This window comes from Sturnira hondurensis, unplaced genomic scaffold (assembly GCF_014824575.4).
Source record: "Sturnira hondurensis isolate 20B ecotype Veracruz unplaced genomic scaffold, ASM1482457v3 Scaffold0014302, whole genome shotgun sequence".
NCBI classification, from domain to species: domain Eukaryota; kingdom Metazoa; phylum Chordata; class Mammalia; order Chiroptera; family Phyllostomidae; genus Sturnira; species Sturnira hondurensis.
The window spans coordinates 3,988,109-4,003,960 of record NW_028086933.1 but is presented as its reverse complement, the minus strand read 5'-3'; the positions used below and the strand labels follow the sequence as shown (position 1 = coordinate 4,003,960).

Sequence of the window (15,852 nt, the reverse complement as noted above, 5' to 3'; positions counted from 1 at the left end):
ATTGAAATCAATTACACAACTGACAATATATTCAGACTGTAGAAAAGCAGCAGAGATTACAGTTCTAGGTACTCATTAACTAAAAATTCCACAGTAGCTCTTTACTTACTATGTTCTACAAACCAAATGAACTCTTGGTACACTACACTATACTATAAATGCAGAGCTGAGTCTGTATCTTTACATATGAAATATTCTTTGTATGACAGCAAATATGAGAATCAGTCATAGTCTAAGTAAAGCTAAAAATATAGCCCTTTTATATAAAAACTTTGGCATATGTAGGAAGCTCTTTCAAGATTCACAGAAAAAACCTAAAGACTGAAAGTCAATACTTTTAGAAAAAACATGCTAGTTTCAGCATACTTAAGTTTTGAAATACTACTTATTCTGACTCTTGAAGGTAAGTGTGGCTCATTAAATCAAGAAAGTGGTGATTTTGCCCTGGTTGGCATAGCTCAGTGGATTGAGCGCGGGCCTGTGAACCCCATGATCACGGTTCAATTCCCAGTCAGGGCACCTGCCTGGGTTGTAGGCCAGTTCCCAGCAGGGGACGAACGAGAGGCAACCATACATTAATATTTCTCTCCCTCTCCTTCCCTTCCCCTCTAAAAATAAATAAATAAAATCTTTTTAAAAAGTGGTGATTTTGTAACATCAATGTTATGGAGAAGAACTTAGTCATTTCTCCTAATATCGCTCCTCTTATTATAATGTTTTCCCGTTGGTATAAATATATCGATTGACAAAAGTACTATTTTTTAAAAACTTGAAAAAAATAAAAGAAAAAAACTTGAAAAGAAAAAAGCCAATTATTAACCTGGCTTATCTTTTTTCAAGACAGAAAGACAAAAAAGGTACTAGAACTCTACAGAAAAACAAAACTTCGTCAGAAAAAAATAATTACGTTTATATTATGTTAATCATTTTATAGTGTATGTTTTTGCTCCATCACTTTTATTAACTTGAACTTGGTTGTTATAATAACACTAGCTCAAGTAATCAGTCATCTATAGAGCAGGAAGAACTCAAAACATACAAAAATTGAAGCTTGTGCCTTGTCTGGTGTGGCTTAGTGGATTGAGTGAGGGCTTGTGAACCAAATGGTCCCTGATTCAATTCCCAGTCAGGGAGCATGACTATGTTGCAGGCCGGTCCCCAGTGCAGGGCACCAGAGAGGCAACTGCACATTGATGTTTCACTCCCTCTTTCTCCCTTCCCCTCTCTCTAAAAATAAATAAGTAAAACCTTAAAAAATTTAAATTTGTCTATTAAATTTTAAAAAATCTATTAATTAAAAGCAATCTATGTTGGGACAAGCAGTATTTGTTGACTCTTATGTGTTAATAACTGCCTATGTTAATGCATCTAACATCAGATATGAGATTTACATCATTCACTGTTTCTATTATGCTAAAGAATAAATTTTATTTCCTACCCTTGTGTTTTCTAATTATGCCTATTTCATGGAGCAGAGGCAGTATATACTTCTTGTAGAAACTTGTAGCAGAAATCTTGTCCTGAGTTCCCACTATCACGTACCTATTAATAATATATGCAGTACAATTACAGCAAGACCATATATCTTAAGACAGAATTGTTGTGTTTATAAACTCCAGGGTAGGCCATTCAAAATCAGCTTGGTATTAAGCACTTCTAGGATTACTGCCTGGTTCTTTGCAAGCTCTTCCCTCTTCTGTCTTTAACTTAGGGCAAGGAGCCTCTTGACTTAATCCACTAGGGAAACATTATGTGTGCGCACACACCACTCAGAGTAAAATGTTTCCAGAAGGCTTGTGTAAAGGTTTGTTATTTCCTCCACTGTATAAAATATCCAGAGCTTTTACAAATCAGAATGAACAACAGAAATGGTATACTGCTGATAAATTTTTATTTGGTACACTTGCTTCCAACCACTGATATACTTTTAAAATTTATTATGTGAGAATAAACTAAATCCAATCTACTTCTGTTCTGACTAGAAAATAACTATTAACCAATATGCTTTTTACATTCCAAATAATGAAACAGTTCAAAAAGTATGGAAAACCATACCACTGTAAACAATTCAAATAGTATTACAATTAAAAAACAGACATTTCAAAGCAAATCTCAACTCTGTGAGACAATAGACAATGGCAAATTTTTAATGAATGAATTACAAAGATATGAAGGTCCAGGTTATATGAACAGTTTTAGATACAATTTTTGCTTCTGTCTAGACAGCAAGCCTTCATCTAACTCCTTTTATAACTTTTACTAGAAATGTTTGTCCAGTAACTAAAACTTCATCTTTCAATTCTATATTAATTTACTGGCAATAAAAATACCTAACTTAATGGATATTTCTGCTTTCCTTATACCTAGGAACCTTTTTAACCTTAGTTCTCAATTTACTAGCAAATGCTCAGAACAGCTGCTCTAGCAACAAGAAACCAGGAAGAAAAAGAATTACTAGGGATAAATACATGTTAATCTCTCATTTTTAATATGCTAACACCTTAAAAATATGTTTTGAGACACACAAATTAACTCTAATTATAGTTAATGCACTGGTTTTGTGCATCACAGGACTTACAGATATATTTAAGTTTCATGGGCAATTTCAGTTCATAAAATAATGTAAAAATTAGTCACAAAAAAGCAACTAACTTGAGAAACACACTGTATGTGTATTTGTGTATGGATATACATGCATATAATACCATGTCTTCATAGTGCAATCTCTAAGTGCAAAGTTTACTCACTCTTAAAAAAATAATCCTTTTTATTGTCACCCTAAGACATTTTTTCATTGCTTTGTGTGTGTTTGAGAGAGAGAGAGAGAGAGAGAGAGAGAATGAGAATGAGAATAACTGTTTGCTTCTTGTAGGCTCCTTGACTGGGAATCAAACCTGCAATCTTTCGGTGTACAGGATTATATTCCAACCAATGGAGCCACACCAGCCAGAGCTTTACTCTTTTTGACTATGACTCATGACAACCTCAGTGAACATTAGAAAGACAAAGGTTGTATTTAATCCATGAAGCATATTATCTATTCAGGTTGAGAAATTAGATTTATAAATTCCCAATTTAGAGAATTTTCTAGATGGCAGAATAACAGCAAGTCAACTCTGCCCAAAATTAAAAGGTGGCATTTAATAGTCACTTATTATTTTGGCCTTGGGAATAAATGGGACTTATCATAGCCTCTCTGATGTTAGTATTCAGTAGGGGAGGTTTCACTAAGCATCACTTGGCACAGGGGAAAATGGTGATTCCAGTCTTTGTCTTAGAATTCTCACATGGGAAACATGTACATTTAATTTCAAAATGAAAACAAAATATGCACTTCATTAATTTTATAAATTTAATTTCATAAGTTTATTGTTGAAAACTGGAAGGTTTAAACAATAACTTTGTTTAAAAAAACTTTGTTTTTTTAAGTTTAACTCTAATATTTGAATATATAACATAACAAAGTAAATGTTAATGTGAAGGAAGACAATCAACTATTGACCACACCAAGTCCCTTTAGAATTCATTGGGGGAAGTTAGTAGAACACTGGAGAAAGAGAAAGCAAACCTATACAATCCAACACTCAAAATAAATGGCAGGTCCTTCTATCTGTACCAGCATTTCAGTTTCTCAGCCTCTCCGTCTCTAGTTGAGCCTGGAGTCCTTTGTTCTTTCCCTTTCTGACTGTCCTTTTCTATGATTCCATCCTCCTAGTTTTCCCTCCTTCACTTTGCCTCTGATTTCCCCTCTGATGTGGGAAAACCTCACTCAGTAAAAAGGCCCAAATGCCTTCAAGCATCCAAATGCTTGTGAAAAGAATTTCTTGAATATCCACATTGTCAGGGACATTTCATATATTGTATGTGGATAAATATAGATATAGTGAAACTATTAATGGATTTCTGCATTGTGCAACATACCTGAAAAGAAATAAACCAATGAAAAAAAATTACTTCTAGAGTAAAACTATACAGAAACACTTTATAGTGAATATTACTGGCAAGTGTAACTTATTTTGCCACAAATGAAATCTAAATATTACTCAAAGTTTTGAAACTTTTATTGTTTTTCTTGAATATAGAAATGAGCATGGAAAATCATAACCACCTTCATCTCCATTTTTATTTAACTTTTACCCATTGTTAAGGACTGCTTGAATGATTGGCATTATTATTCCAAGAATATACAGCATGTTTTACCTGAGATAAAAAAGAAATAAATTTACTTACCACTATTACTGTTGCTCTGCAATTTCAATTTACTTTTTTCTTTGGCACTCCTGCTGAGAACCCCGTTGGGTTTTAGATCTTCCTCCACATCACCTTTTCTCTTCTGCAAATCATTTTGCTTCTTTTTGTAAGTTGGCTTCGGTTGCCTTTTAGTCCTTTGCTCTGACTTGCTTTCACTTTCATCTGAGTCTCCACTTTCAGAACCAGATTCATAAGTTCTTTTGGCTTTTCTCCTATTGACTTTATCATCTTTTACATATTTATCAACTATGATCTTACTATCTACACTATTCTGTATATCATTTGATGTAGAGGCTATTAAATTAACAGAACATGGCTTAATAATTTCTGAAACAGAATTCCCTGAATTCTCCATTTTATTAGTATTTTTATCTTCTTCTGAATGTCTAGTAAGCCAGGCTTTTTTTAGTTTAGTATGGTAGTTTGGTTGACTTGTCTGGGATGCTTGCCCATTTCCTACAGAGTTTGCTTTGTTTATTGTACTACAGACTACTGTGCCATCCAAGAGAAGGGAGGCTGAAGATGACTGATTTTTCACAGCATTAGGCTCAGTCTCACTAACATTACTACTTTTATACTGAGCTGCAGCCAATGCTGCCTTGTGCTTTTTTAAATGAATAAAATCAGTTGTGCCTGAGAACCCGGAGCTGGGCTGAACAGCACTTACTGTCTTACTACTGGCTGGAGTAACTGGGGCTGCGGTGCTGACCCTGCATTCTTGTGTGTGAGTAACTGAATGACTGACATTTTTTGAAGAGGTACATTCTACGGACTTAGAGGGTAAAATTGTATTTGATAAAGAATAAATTACTTCAGACCCACCCCAGCTGGAAGCACTGCTGGTAGTGGAAGCAGATGTACTTACAACAGAGACAACTGAACTGGGAACATCGCCCTGTGAGACTGCCTGAAAGTTTTTTGCAGATTTTATGTGAGTATTGTCTGAATTCACACTTGGCAGAATTATTCTTCCAATCTCTCCAGCTCCTGCTGGTTTGAGGCAATCTGTTTGATTTGTCTCAGTTGAAGACCTTTCACTAACCCGATCTTTGGACATTAATTGCATTACTGGCACACTGTCAAGTTTTGTACTAGAAGGTGGACGGACAATGACAGATGCCATAGCAGCCTGTGACTTTCCAGTGCTTTTCTCTACACGCCATTCAGCTTTCTCTTTGCCAAGGTTATTAGATTTCCACATTTCTGTCAAATTCTGTTCAGAAGAACTCTTAAAATTTGCCTGAGATTCTTTTGGCTCAGGAATTAGAGTTGGAGGTTTTTGTGATTCTTGAACTTTCCCACCAGCATTTACAGGCATCACTGGAGTTAAAGTTGGAGGGGAGAGGCTACTGTAGCTGCTTTCCTTTCTTTCCAGGCTGTGATGAATTGGTGGATGAAACACTGGTGCTCTATGTAAAGCAGGCATACTCCGGAGTGTGTTTGTAGAAGAAACTGTCAAATGGGTAGGACTCCTACAATCATTTCTGAAGGTTGTTACTGAGTGAGAAGCAATTTGATGGGGAAGATGTTCTGGTGTTTTGCCTATTAAACCTTCACTTTCCAGTTGGTGTTTAATCAAAGGTGGCGGTTTTGAAAGAGATGATATAAATGAAGTCAGAGTTTGAGGATTAGCGGCTGCTACAAGGGTATTATTCTGTTTTTCAGTGTAAATATTTGAAACCTCTTTAGATGGGTATGACCTTGGCGGTTCATTAACCACACTGTTAGACAATGTAGTGAAATAGTTACTTTGGGGCAAACTCTGAGGCACTGAGTGCTTCATTTTATAAAGATCCGACACTGAGCATTCCATATCTTTGTCTTGTTTGATGACATGGCTTTTAGGGCTAGAAGATGACGATGCTACTCTGGAATAATTATCTCTCTCACCCTCAAGCCCCTTGATTTTAGTTGTAAATGGAGCAACATCAATGCTTTCTTGAAGAATTCGACGGTGTTCCTCCTTATATTTGTTTAATCTCTCTCCAGTCTCGTGGGGTGGTCTCTGTAATGGATTCATCAGAGGATCCACAAAATGCCTATGCAAGTGACCATCTTTTCCAGTCTGTGACCTATTTAGATCCAGATCATTTTTTGCTGATGTAGATGCAACAGAACGTAATGGTTCAATAAAAGCTTTCCTCTCCAATTCTCTGCAAAGAAAATATACAAAGGTATGGAGTCAGATAGGTACTATGATCACATCATAAATATAAATGGGTTGTACAACCTGAAACTAGTATGATGTCAACTATATAATCAAAATATTAAAAAATTTTCAGAGGAGAAGGGAGAGAGAGAGAGAGAGGGAGAAAAACATAGATGTGAGGGAGAAACATGGACTGGTTGCCTCCTGTATGGGCACTGACTGGGAATTGAACCAGTGACCCTTTGCTTTGCAGGACAATTCCCAAACAACTGGACCACACCAGCCATGTCAATAAAAATTTACTTTAAAAGTACACGAAGGTTTCTGTAACCATTTTTTTTTACATGACCCGAAGATAGCTTCTATGCAATATTATTCTATTATTGAAGTAAAACACAACATTGTATGTACTCTAATAGATTCGAAGGTATGGGTTGGCCAAAAGGTTCATTTGTTTCCACCATAAGATGGCTCTAGTAGTGCTTACCTGCCTGGAACTTCATTAAAAATAATTTTGTTAGACTGTATTGTGATAGCTGTGGTATCAGGAAACATTTAAAAAGGAAACTTATGAACACTGGTGAATTTTTGTGCAGCCATTTTAATATTGAAGATGGAACAAAATACAAAACATTTGGGGCATATTTGCTTTGTTGTTTTTAAATATTGTATTTTATAGATTGTTATTACAATTACCTTGATTTTCCCCTTTGCCCCTTCCACCCAGCACAACACAGTCCCTCAGGCAATCCCCCACAATTGTTCATGTCCATGGGTCATGCAAGTAAGTTCTATGGCTACTTCCATTTCCTATACTGTACTTTATATCCCTATATCCCCATGGCTATTCTGTAACTACCTATTTGTATTTCTTAATCTGCTCACCTCCAAACCCATTTCCCCACTCACTCCTCCCCTCTGACAACCATCAAAACTCTGTATCCATGATTCTATTCTTGCTTGCTTTTGTTTTTTAGATTCAGTTGATAGATACATATTTTTGCCATTTAATTTTTCATAGTTTTGATCTTTTTCTTAAATAATAATATATAATAGTGGTTGGGTTATGATGAACTTCAGTTTTTCTTGTTTGGGTAGCTCCTCATCTGGCCTTTGATTCTAAATGCTGTTTTTGCTGGGTAGAGCACTCTTGGTTGTAAGTCCCTGCTTTTCATGACCTTAAATATTTCTTGCCAGTCCCTTCTAGCCTGCAAAGTTTCTTTTGAGAAGTCAGATGAGTCTGATGGGAATGCTCCCATGAATAACCAACTGCTTTTCTCTTACTGCTTTTAAGATTCTACTTATCCTTAACCTTTGGCATTTTAATTATATATCTTGGAGTGGGCCTCTTTGGGACTCTCTGTGCTTCCTGGACTTGCATGTCTATTTCCTTCATCAAATTAGGGAAGTTTTCTTTCATGATTTTTTCAAATAGATTTCCAATTTTTTGCTTTCTTTTCCTTGTGGTACCCCTATGATGTGAACATTAGACCTCTTGCAATTGTCACAGAGGTTGCTTACACTAACCTCATTTTTTTTATTCTTTTTTCCCTTTTGTTGTTCTGATCATTAGTTTTTGCTTTCTTATGTTCCAAATCAACCACTGATTTGAATCTTGGCTTCATCCACTCTACTGTTTACTCCCCATAAATTGCGCATTTCTTACTGAGTCTTTTTTTATGTGGTTGTGGTCCTCATTAAGTTCCTTGAGCAGCATTCTAAGCAGTGTTTTGTACTCTGCACCTGATAGATTATCTCCATTTTATTTAGCACTTTTTCTGGAATTTTGATCTGTTCTTTCTTATGGACCACGTTTGTCTCCTTGTTTTGGCAGCCTCCCTGTGCTTGTTTCTATGCATTAGGTAGAGCTGCTCTGACTCCATGTCTTGGTGGCATGGCCTAATGTAGATGTCCTGTAGCGTCCAGGGGCATAGCCTTTCCTATCACACAATATAGGCACATGAGGTATGCCCTTCATGTGGGTGAAATCCACTCTCCTGCTACGTTTGAGTCTTGGTTGCTCTTGGCAGATCAATGGGAAAGATTTACCTGGGCCAGTCAGCTGCAGGGATTGGCTGTACCCACCTCCACCCTCCTTGGTGGATCAGCTGTGCAGGGACAGGGTAGTGGGGCTCTGAAGTGGTGTGTACTGTCCACTGGATGTGCTGGCCCTTAGGTTTCCCAGGTGGTTCTGCCCAAGGTCAGCCCCCACCTATTTTTCTGCAAAGGGCAATGCTACCTGACCTAGGCTTGGAAATTCCAAGCCAAAGCCATGCTATGAATCTAGGCTGGCTGTTGTTGGTGCCAGACCTGGGGGTCACTGAAGCCTGCTATTGCTTATTTGAGAGGATTTACGAAGTTGTGCAACATGAGACAAGGTGAGTATTTCATATGGAAAAGCAGCTTGGGTGGCTCCAAAGTTGGGTGGGGTAGAGTCTCTGGAGACCTCCAAGGTGGGTCAAACAGTGTCAGCCAGGTTGATGGAGTCTCAGACGTGGTGGCCCCTTCCGGCTTTGTGGGAAGAGGGTTCAGAAAACGGACAATGGATTCGGCTTGCCTTGATGTCAAACACCGCAGTTTCTCACTGTAGGCCACTGGTGACTTACAAGCTGCTATCCAGGTGCTGGAGCTCAGAGGGAATGAGTCTCAATAGGTGAGTCCGTGTGTGGGTCTTTAAGAGGATCTGCTTGGTGCTCCAGAAGTTTCTTCCACTGACCTAATCTCCACTGGTTTTTGCAGCCAGAGGTTGTGAGGACTTATCTTCCTGGCTCTGGAATCCTGCTGAGGCTGGTACTCCACACGTTCAAATAACCCTCCTGAATTTTTATCCACCACTTGTGGGTGAGAGAACAGCCTGTTCCCCATCTGTGCCCCTCCTACTAATTTAGATGGATGTGGTTTCATTTATTACATAGCTCTCAGACTTCCATTCAATTCTATTTCTGGCAATTTAGAGTGATGGTTGTTCTATATTTTAGTTGTAATTTTGATGTGGTTGTATAAAGAGGCAAGCCATCTGTCTACGCTGCCATCTTGATGGAAGTGCTTTATTTATTTCAAGAAAGGTAAAAATGCAACTAAAATGCAAAAAAGATTTGTGCAGTGTATGGAGAAGGTACTCTCACTAATCTAAAATGTAAAAAAAAAATGGTTTGTGAAGCTTCGTGCTAGAGATTTCTCACTGGACAATGCTCCACAGTCGACCAGTTGAAGTTGATCAAATTGAGAAATTAACTGACAACAATCAATATGTTATGCCAAATGGGATAGGTGACATACTCAAAACATCCAAATCAATAAAGTTATGGTGAAAGTGAAAAAAAAAATGTCTTTTCTTAAAAACAAACAAAAAACCCCCAAAACAAAAAAATACCATATAGACTTTTTGTCCAACTCAATACATTAAAAAACAGAAAGAATAGCAGTTGCGTTAACCATAGTTTTAAGACATTTATTAACTTAAAATCACCTATTTAGAAACTGTATTAAGAATAACTATAAAAGAGCCCTGGCTGGTGTGGCTCAATGGATTGAGGGCTGGCGTGGAAACTGAGAAGTTGCCAGTTCAATTCCCAGTCAGGGCACGTGCCTGGGTTGCAGGCCAGGTCCTCGGATGAGGGCACATATGAAAGGCAACTGTTCCACTCTCGCATAACAATATTTCTCTTCCTCTGTCTCCTTCCCTTTCCCTTTCTCTAAATGTAAATAAATAAAACATTAAAAAAGGAATAACTATAAAAGAAAAGGCATTTGTTAATGTTAAGCACTAGTAAACTTACTCTTTATGATGATCTACTAAACTTTTTGTCAATGGAGGACTGGAATGTGTTGTAATTTTAAGAGGCCGATGAGGTTCTGCGCTAGAAGGTCTGACAGGAATGTGACTAAGTAATCCAATACCGTCTGCTGAGGTCACAGGAGTGGGTTGATGTAACCATGAGCTAGGAGAATTCTATTAAAAAAAAAACACACAAAAAACCAGACTTCACTTAATAGAAAAAGCTAAAAGCAGCACCGCAGTACGACTTAAAGAACAGTATATATTTAGGAAACATATGACTTTTTCTAAATGCATCTTATGAGAAATATGCAGACAATAGTAACCAACATAATTATATGTGTATATCAAAAGTAATCAGCATTAAAATAGTAATTTCTAGAAACTTGTTATTTATTTTATTGAATGTAGATTTTGAAATCATTGCCTTTAACATATTACAAGATGTAGCAGGGGTGCCCAAACTTTTGGCATCTATGGGCCACACTGGAATAAGTGTTGTCTTGGGCCACACATTAAATACACAAACACTAACAAAAACTGATGAGCAAAAACTCAGAATTTGTTATTCCTAAAGTACATTTCACCACATAAAGAAATTATAATCAAGTTCATTAGCCAATTTTGTCATGAAAAAAAAAAAAAAACATTTTCAATGTAACAATTTACTTAGAATTGGCAGAAAATTATGTTTCAAGATTCAATTGTACTCTGTTTCACTATAAGATATAAACACTGTTGGGCCATTAAACTTTGAGGAATGCAAGTATAATAAAACCATTTTTTAATATGTCAGTGTTGCCTTTCTCATACTGAGTATCTGTTGACATCGATCTATAAATTGACAATTAACATCGAAGGACATGCTTATGAGTTGTTTTTATGCTGTGATTCACTGACATTCTTCCAGAACATTATTTGTTGTGTACAGATACTGGGAAAATATAATCCTTTGATTTTGATAGAGGAAATAAATTTTACATCTCTAAAAGATATAGCATAAGCAATATATTACACCAAAGACATAGTGCTGTCAAATTACTTACATTAAAAGAATACATTATAAACCATAAACCTCATGGGAAAAAATATAGACATATATGTATTATGTATACACACAAATATTCAAATTTTTAAAAGGCTTCAGTTCTCCATGACTCAGAAGTTTTAAGTGGTAATCAATCATGGGAATGGTGTTACTATGAAATAATGTTAAAAATAATTACCTAATTGATTTTTTACTTTTATTTACAATACTAGGTTTAAGAGTTCTTCACTTCTGTTCACAATTGTTTTACATAATAAATGAAAATTTGATATGTTAACTTTAGCAAGTATGACCAGCTAACAAAATATTTTATGCCGTTATAAACATAGAAGGTAATTCTAGTACACACACTGAGAGAGGCTCCTAACCAGGCCATTACTTACAGCTACTTAGATCTTTTTTCCAGGTTTTGGAGGTTATGGAATAAAACTCAAGAATATTTGTCAGCTGGACTTCCGCCAAGATGGAGGCATAGGTGGAAACACTGTGCCTTCTCCCACAACCAAGTTTGAATAAAACAAAGGTTTGGAGAAACAAAGACACAACCAAAGGACAGAAAATTGAATTATACGGAAGTCCGACTACATCTAACCGTTCAACGGGGACGGTAAGAGGGGTGGAGCCAACAGCGAGCAGGGTCGGGCAGGACAGGGACCCCGACCCAGGCGCGCAGGTGGACGAGAACCGGCTGGGGAGCGGGGCAGACCGCGGGCGCATATTCGCGCACAGTGAGACGGACCACGCAGGCCCCAGGGGGCGAGGGCTGACGGCGGTGGCACACTCTCGAGCAGTGGGACGAGACGCGTGGGCCAGGTGACGGCGGCGGCTGCGGCACCAGTGAGGGCCCTGGCAGCAGGCGGCGGGCAGGACGCCATAGTCCCTCTTTGACCCCGCCCCCACAGACAACGACACAACCCAGCGACTTAGTTGCCCTTCGGCACCGGTGAGGGCCGGGGCGGCAGGCGGCAGACGGGACGCCAGAGTCCCTCTTTGACCCTGCCCCCACATACAGCGTCACAACCCAGCGACTTAGTTTCCCTGCAATACCGGTGAGAGCCATTGTCGCTCTTTGACTCCGCCCCCACATACAACGTCACAACCCAGCGACTGAGTTGCCCTGTTCTAGTGAACATTTTAGGGCTCTGATCCTGCTATGGAACAGGCAAGAACAACCCGAAAGATGGCACAAGAAGAACTCAAAGTCCAAGAGCCAATAACTCTCAGCGACCAAGAAATTGCCAGCCTCTCAGAAGCACAATTCAGGACACTATTTATCAGGATGCTCACAGAACTGGTAGATTATAGTCACAAATTAGAGGAACAAAGTCACAAATTAGTGGAACAAAGTCACAAATTAGTGGAATATATGGCTAAACTAAATGAAAAGAAGGGAGATGCACAGAAAACCAATAGTGATGGAAAGGAAACTGGGACTCAGATCAATGGAGTGGACCAGAAGGAAGAACAAAACATCCCACCAGAAAGGAATGAAGAAATGAGAATTCAAAAAAATGAGGAGAGGCTTAGGAACCTCCAGGACATCTTTAAACGTTCCAACATCCGAATTATAGGGGTACCAGAAGGGGGAAAGAAACAACCACGAGTGGAAAACATATTTGAACAAATAATAAAGGAGAACTTCCCCAGTCTGGCAAAGGAAATAGACTTCCAGGAAATCCAGGAAGCTCAGAGAGTGCCAAAGAAGTTGGACCCAAGAAGGAACACACCAAGGCACATCATAATTACATTAGCCAAGACCAAAATGAAGGAGAGAATCCTAGAAGCATCAAGGGATAAGGGGACAGTCACCTACAAAGGAGTACCCATCAGACTGTCAGCGGATTTCTCAAAAGAGACCTTACAGGCAAGAAGGGGCTGGAAAGAAGTATTCCAAGTCATGAAATCCAAAGACCTACAGCCAAGATTGCTTTATCCAGCAAAACTTTCATTTAGAATGGAAGGACAGATAAAGTGCTTCTCAGATAAGGTCAAGTTCAAGGAGTTCATCATCACCAAGCCCTTATTATATGAAATGCTAAAGGGACTTATATAAGAAAAAGAAGATGAAAAATATGAACAGTGAAAGGACAGCAAACACACAGTTATTAACAACCACACCTAAAACAAAAGCAAACCAAGAGGACAGCTAGATCAGGAGTGGAACCATAGAAATGAAGAACACATGGAGGGTTAGAAACAGGGGAGTGGGAGGGGGAGAAGGGGGGAGAAGGCACAGAAAATAGCATAGATGGTAGGTAGAAAATAGGTAGTGGGGAGGGTGAGAATAGTGGGGGAAATATAGAATCCAAAGAACTTGAGACACGTGGTTATAAACTAAGGGGGGCAGAATGGTGGGGGAGGGAAGGTGCGGGTGGAAGGGATTGAAGGGGGGAATAGAACAACTGTAATGGTATAATCAATAAAATATATTTAAAAAAAAAAAAAAAAAAAAAAAAAGAATATTTGTCAGCTCTTGGTTCCCATGTGTTCCCCCATCTAGTCTGTCTAATTACCAGCTGCAGCTCCATTCACAATACCTGAGAGTGAAGGGTCAGAGTAAAAATGTGGATGTACTGGGCACTTGCGTCATCAGGACTGCTTTCAATTCTGGCAAGAGTGTCTTGGTGTGATTAGTGACTCTTGATTAACTGGAAGTATGTAATGTACACATTCTAGAAAGAATCACCCTACTGTAAGATCAATGGCCCATGTGGCTCAGTTGGCTGGGTGTCATCCCGTAAACCAGAAGGTTGTAGGTTTGGTTTCAGTCCATGGCATATGCCTGGGTTGAGGGTTTCTGCAGTCCGTGGTTGAGGCATATCCATGTAGGAGGGAACCGATCAATGTTTCTCTCCTTTTCTTTCTCCCTCTCTTTAAAATTAATAAGCATGTTCTTGGGTGAGTACATAAACAAAAAGAGTGGGATTGGGAAGCTTGTGATTAACAATAAGCACAATACTTCTAAAATTGAGATTCTCCCAAAATCAAATGTAGGGATGCTGAAGAATAAATTGTGTAGGTCCCTGATGACTTCATTAGAGAAGGTCAAAGCTTATATGAAACTGGAGCTAAAGGAGTTGATGTTTGTAATGGGGAAAAACAAGTAATATCCTTCAAAAGTGGTGGGGCTCTATTTTGAGATCTTGATGCCCCTTACCACCAAGGTCAACTATCACAACTTGGGAATTAAGAGAGGACTCACATCCATAGTCTACGTCATCATTGCTACCCAAAATGTAACAGCTCCTCTGACAAACCTTTGGCACAAGGAACCCCATACTTGCACCTACAAGTACTAACATGGCTCTATGTAAGCTCTGTAATAAAGAAGGTCGCTAGCATTGTCTTCCAAGTTACCACTGCAATGTATCTATTGTGGATCTCTCCCAACTCGTGAAAGGTGTCAAAAAATACCCATGTTCATCATATCATTCAAAATAACCAAGGCACAGAAGTAACCCAAGTCCATGGACAAATGAATATATATATATAAATGTGGTATAAACATAAAATAGAATATTAATACAGCTTAAAAAAGGAAATACTATTACATGCTACAAATATGGCTAAACTATTATCAAAATTATGTGATTTGAAGAAAGCCATAAAAGAATAAAAACTGCATAATTTCACTCAAATGAAGTATCTAAAGCAGTCAGATATCATAGAAACAGAGAGCAGAAACATAGTTGGCTAAGAACTCAGGGAAGGGGAAGGAAAACTTGTGTTTAAAGGGTACAGAGTTTTAGTTTTGCAAAATGAAAAAGTTCTAGAGGTCTGTTGCACAATAATGTGACTATACATAACAGTACTGTGACTTAAAAAGCTACGATGGTAAACTAACGTTACATGGTTTTTATCATAAAATAAAAAAGGAATGAAAGGAAGAAAGAAAGTTAGAAAACATTCTGAGGTACTGCTGAAGAGAATCCTGGGTTGCCTCAAGGCCTATGTTGTCTCCTAAAGGTTAACAGGGACCGCCCCCCGCTCCCCCATTTTTTATACGTAGGATGGTAATGCCTTCAACAATTTCTTAGTATGAAAATAAATTTGGCTGGAGAAGCCACATAGCCCATGAAGGAATCAGATCATTATACCAATACTTACAGCAATATTCTATTAGGCCGAAAAAAATCTAAGCCCCAACTTTACTGCCCAATATTGGGACCCTCTAACCCTGACTCCCTTAAGAGAACAAGAGAATTAGATTCATAGCTTGTAATATACATCAATATGATGAAGCTAGCTGGGGGTATAATAATTTGTCTTTTAAGAATAATTTGATAACATATATGAAGAACCTTACAACTTTATATGATTTTAAAAATATTTATTCATTGATGTTAGACAGAGAGGAAGGAGGAAGGGCAGTTGGAGAGAGAGAGTGATTTGTTATTCCACTTAGTTACGCATTCATTGGTTAATTCTTTTGGTATGTGACCTGACCAAGGATTGAAGCCACAATAACCCTGGCATATTGGGCGATGCTCCAACCAACTGAGCCAGCTGGCCAGGGCCTATTAATTTTTAATCAGAAACTTCACTTCTAGGAATTTAGGTAAGCAAAAACAATTATGAATATCTACCACAATTAATTTAGAGTTCAGATTACATGGCTCCAAGATT

The 15,852-nt window shown here is 38.2% G+C and overlaps 1 protein-coding gene across 5 annotated transcripts in view; it reads right to left on the bottom strand.

The window, feature by feature from the left end:
• Positions 1 to 15,852, bottom strand: part of JMJD1C (jumonji domain containing 1C) — a 242,047-nt gene that overhangs the window by 34,522 nt on the left and 191,673 nt on the right. For all 5 annotated transcript variants that reach the window (XM_037062686.1, XM_037062682.1, XM_037062681.1 and 2 more), the window contains 2 exons: positions 10,180 to 10,352; positions 4,231 to 6,404 (listed from right to left, as the gene is read on the bottom strand). In XM_037062686.1, coding sequence (XP_036918581.1) covers positions 4,231 to 6,404; positions 10,180 to 10,352 — 2,347 coding nt within the window. The remainder of the gene's footprint in view (positions 1 to 4,230; positions 6,405 to 10,179; positions 10,353 to 15,852) is intronic.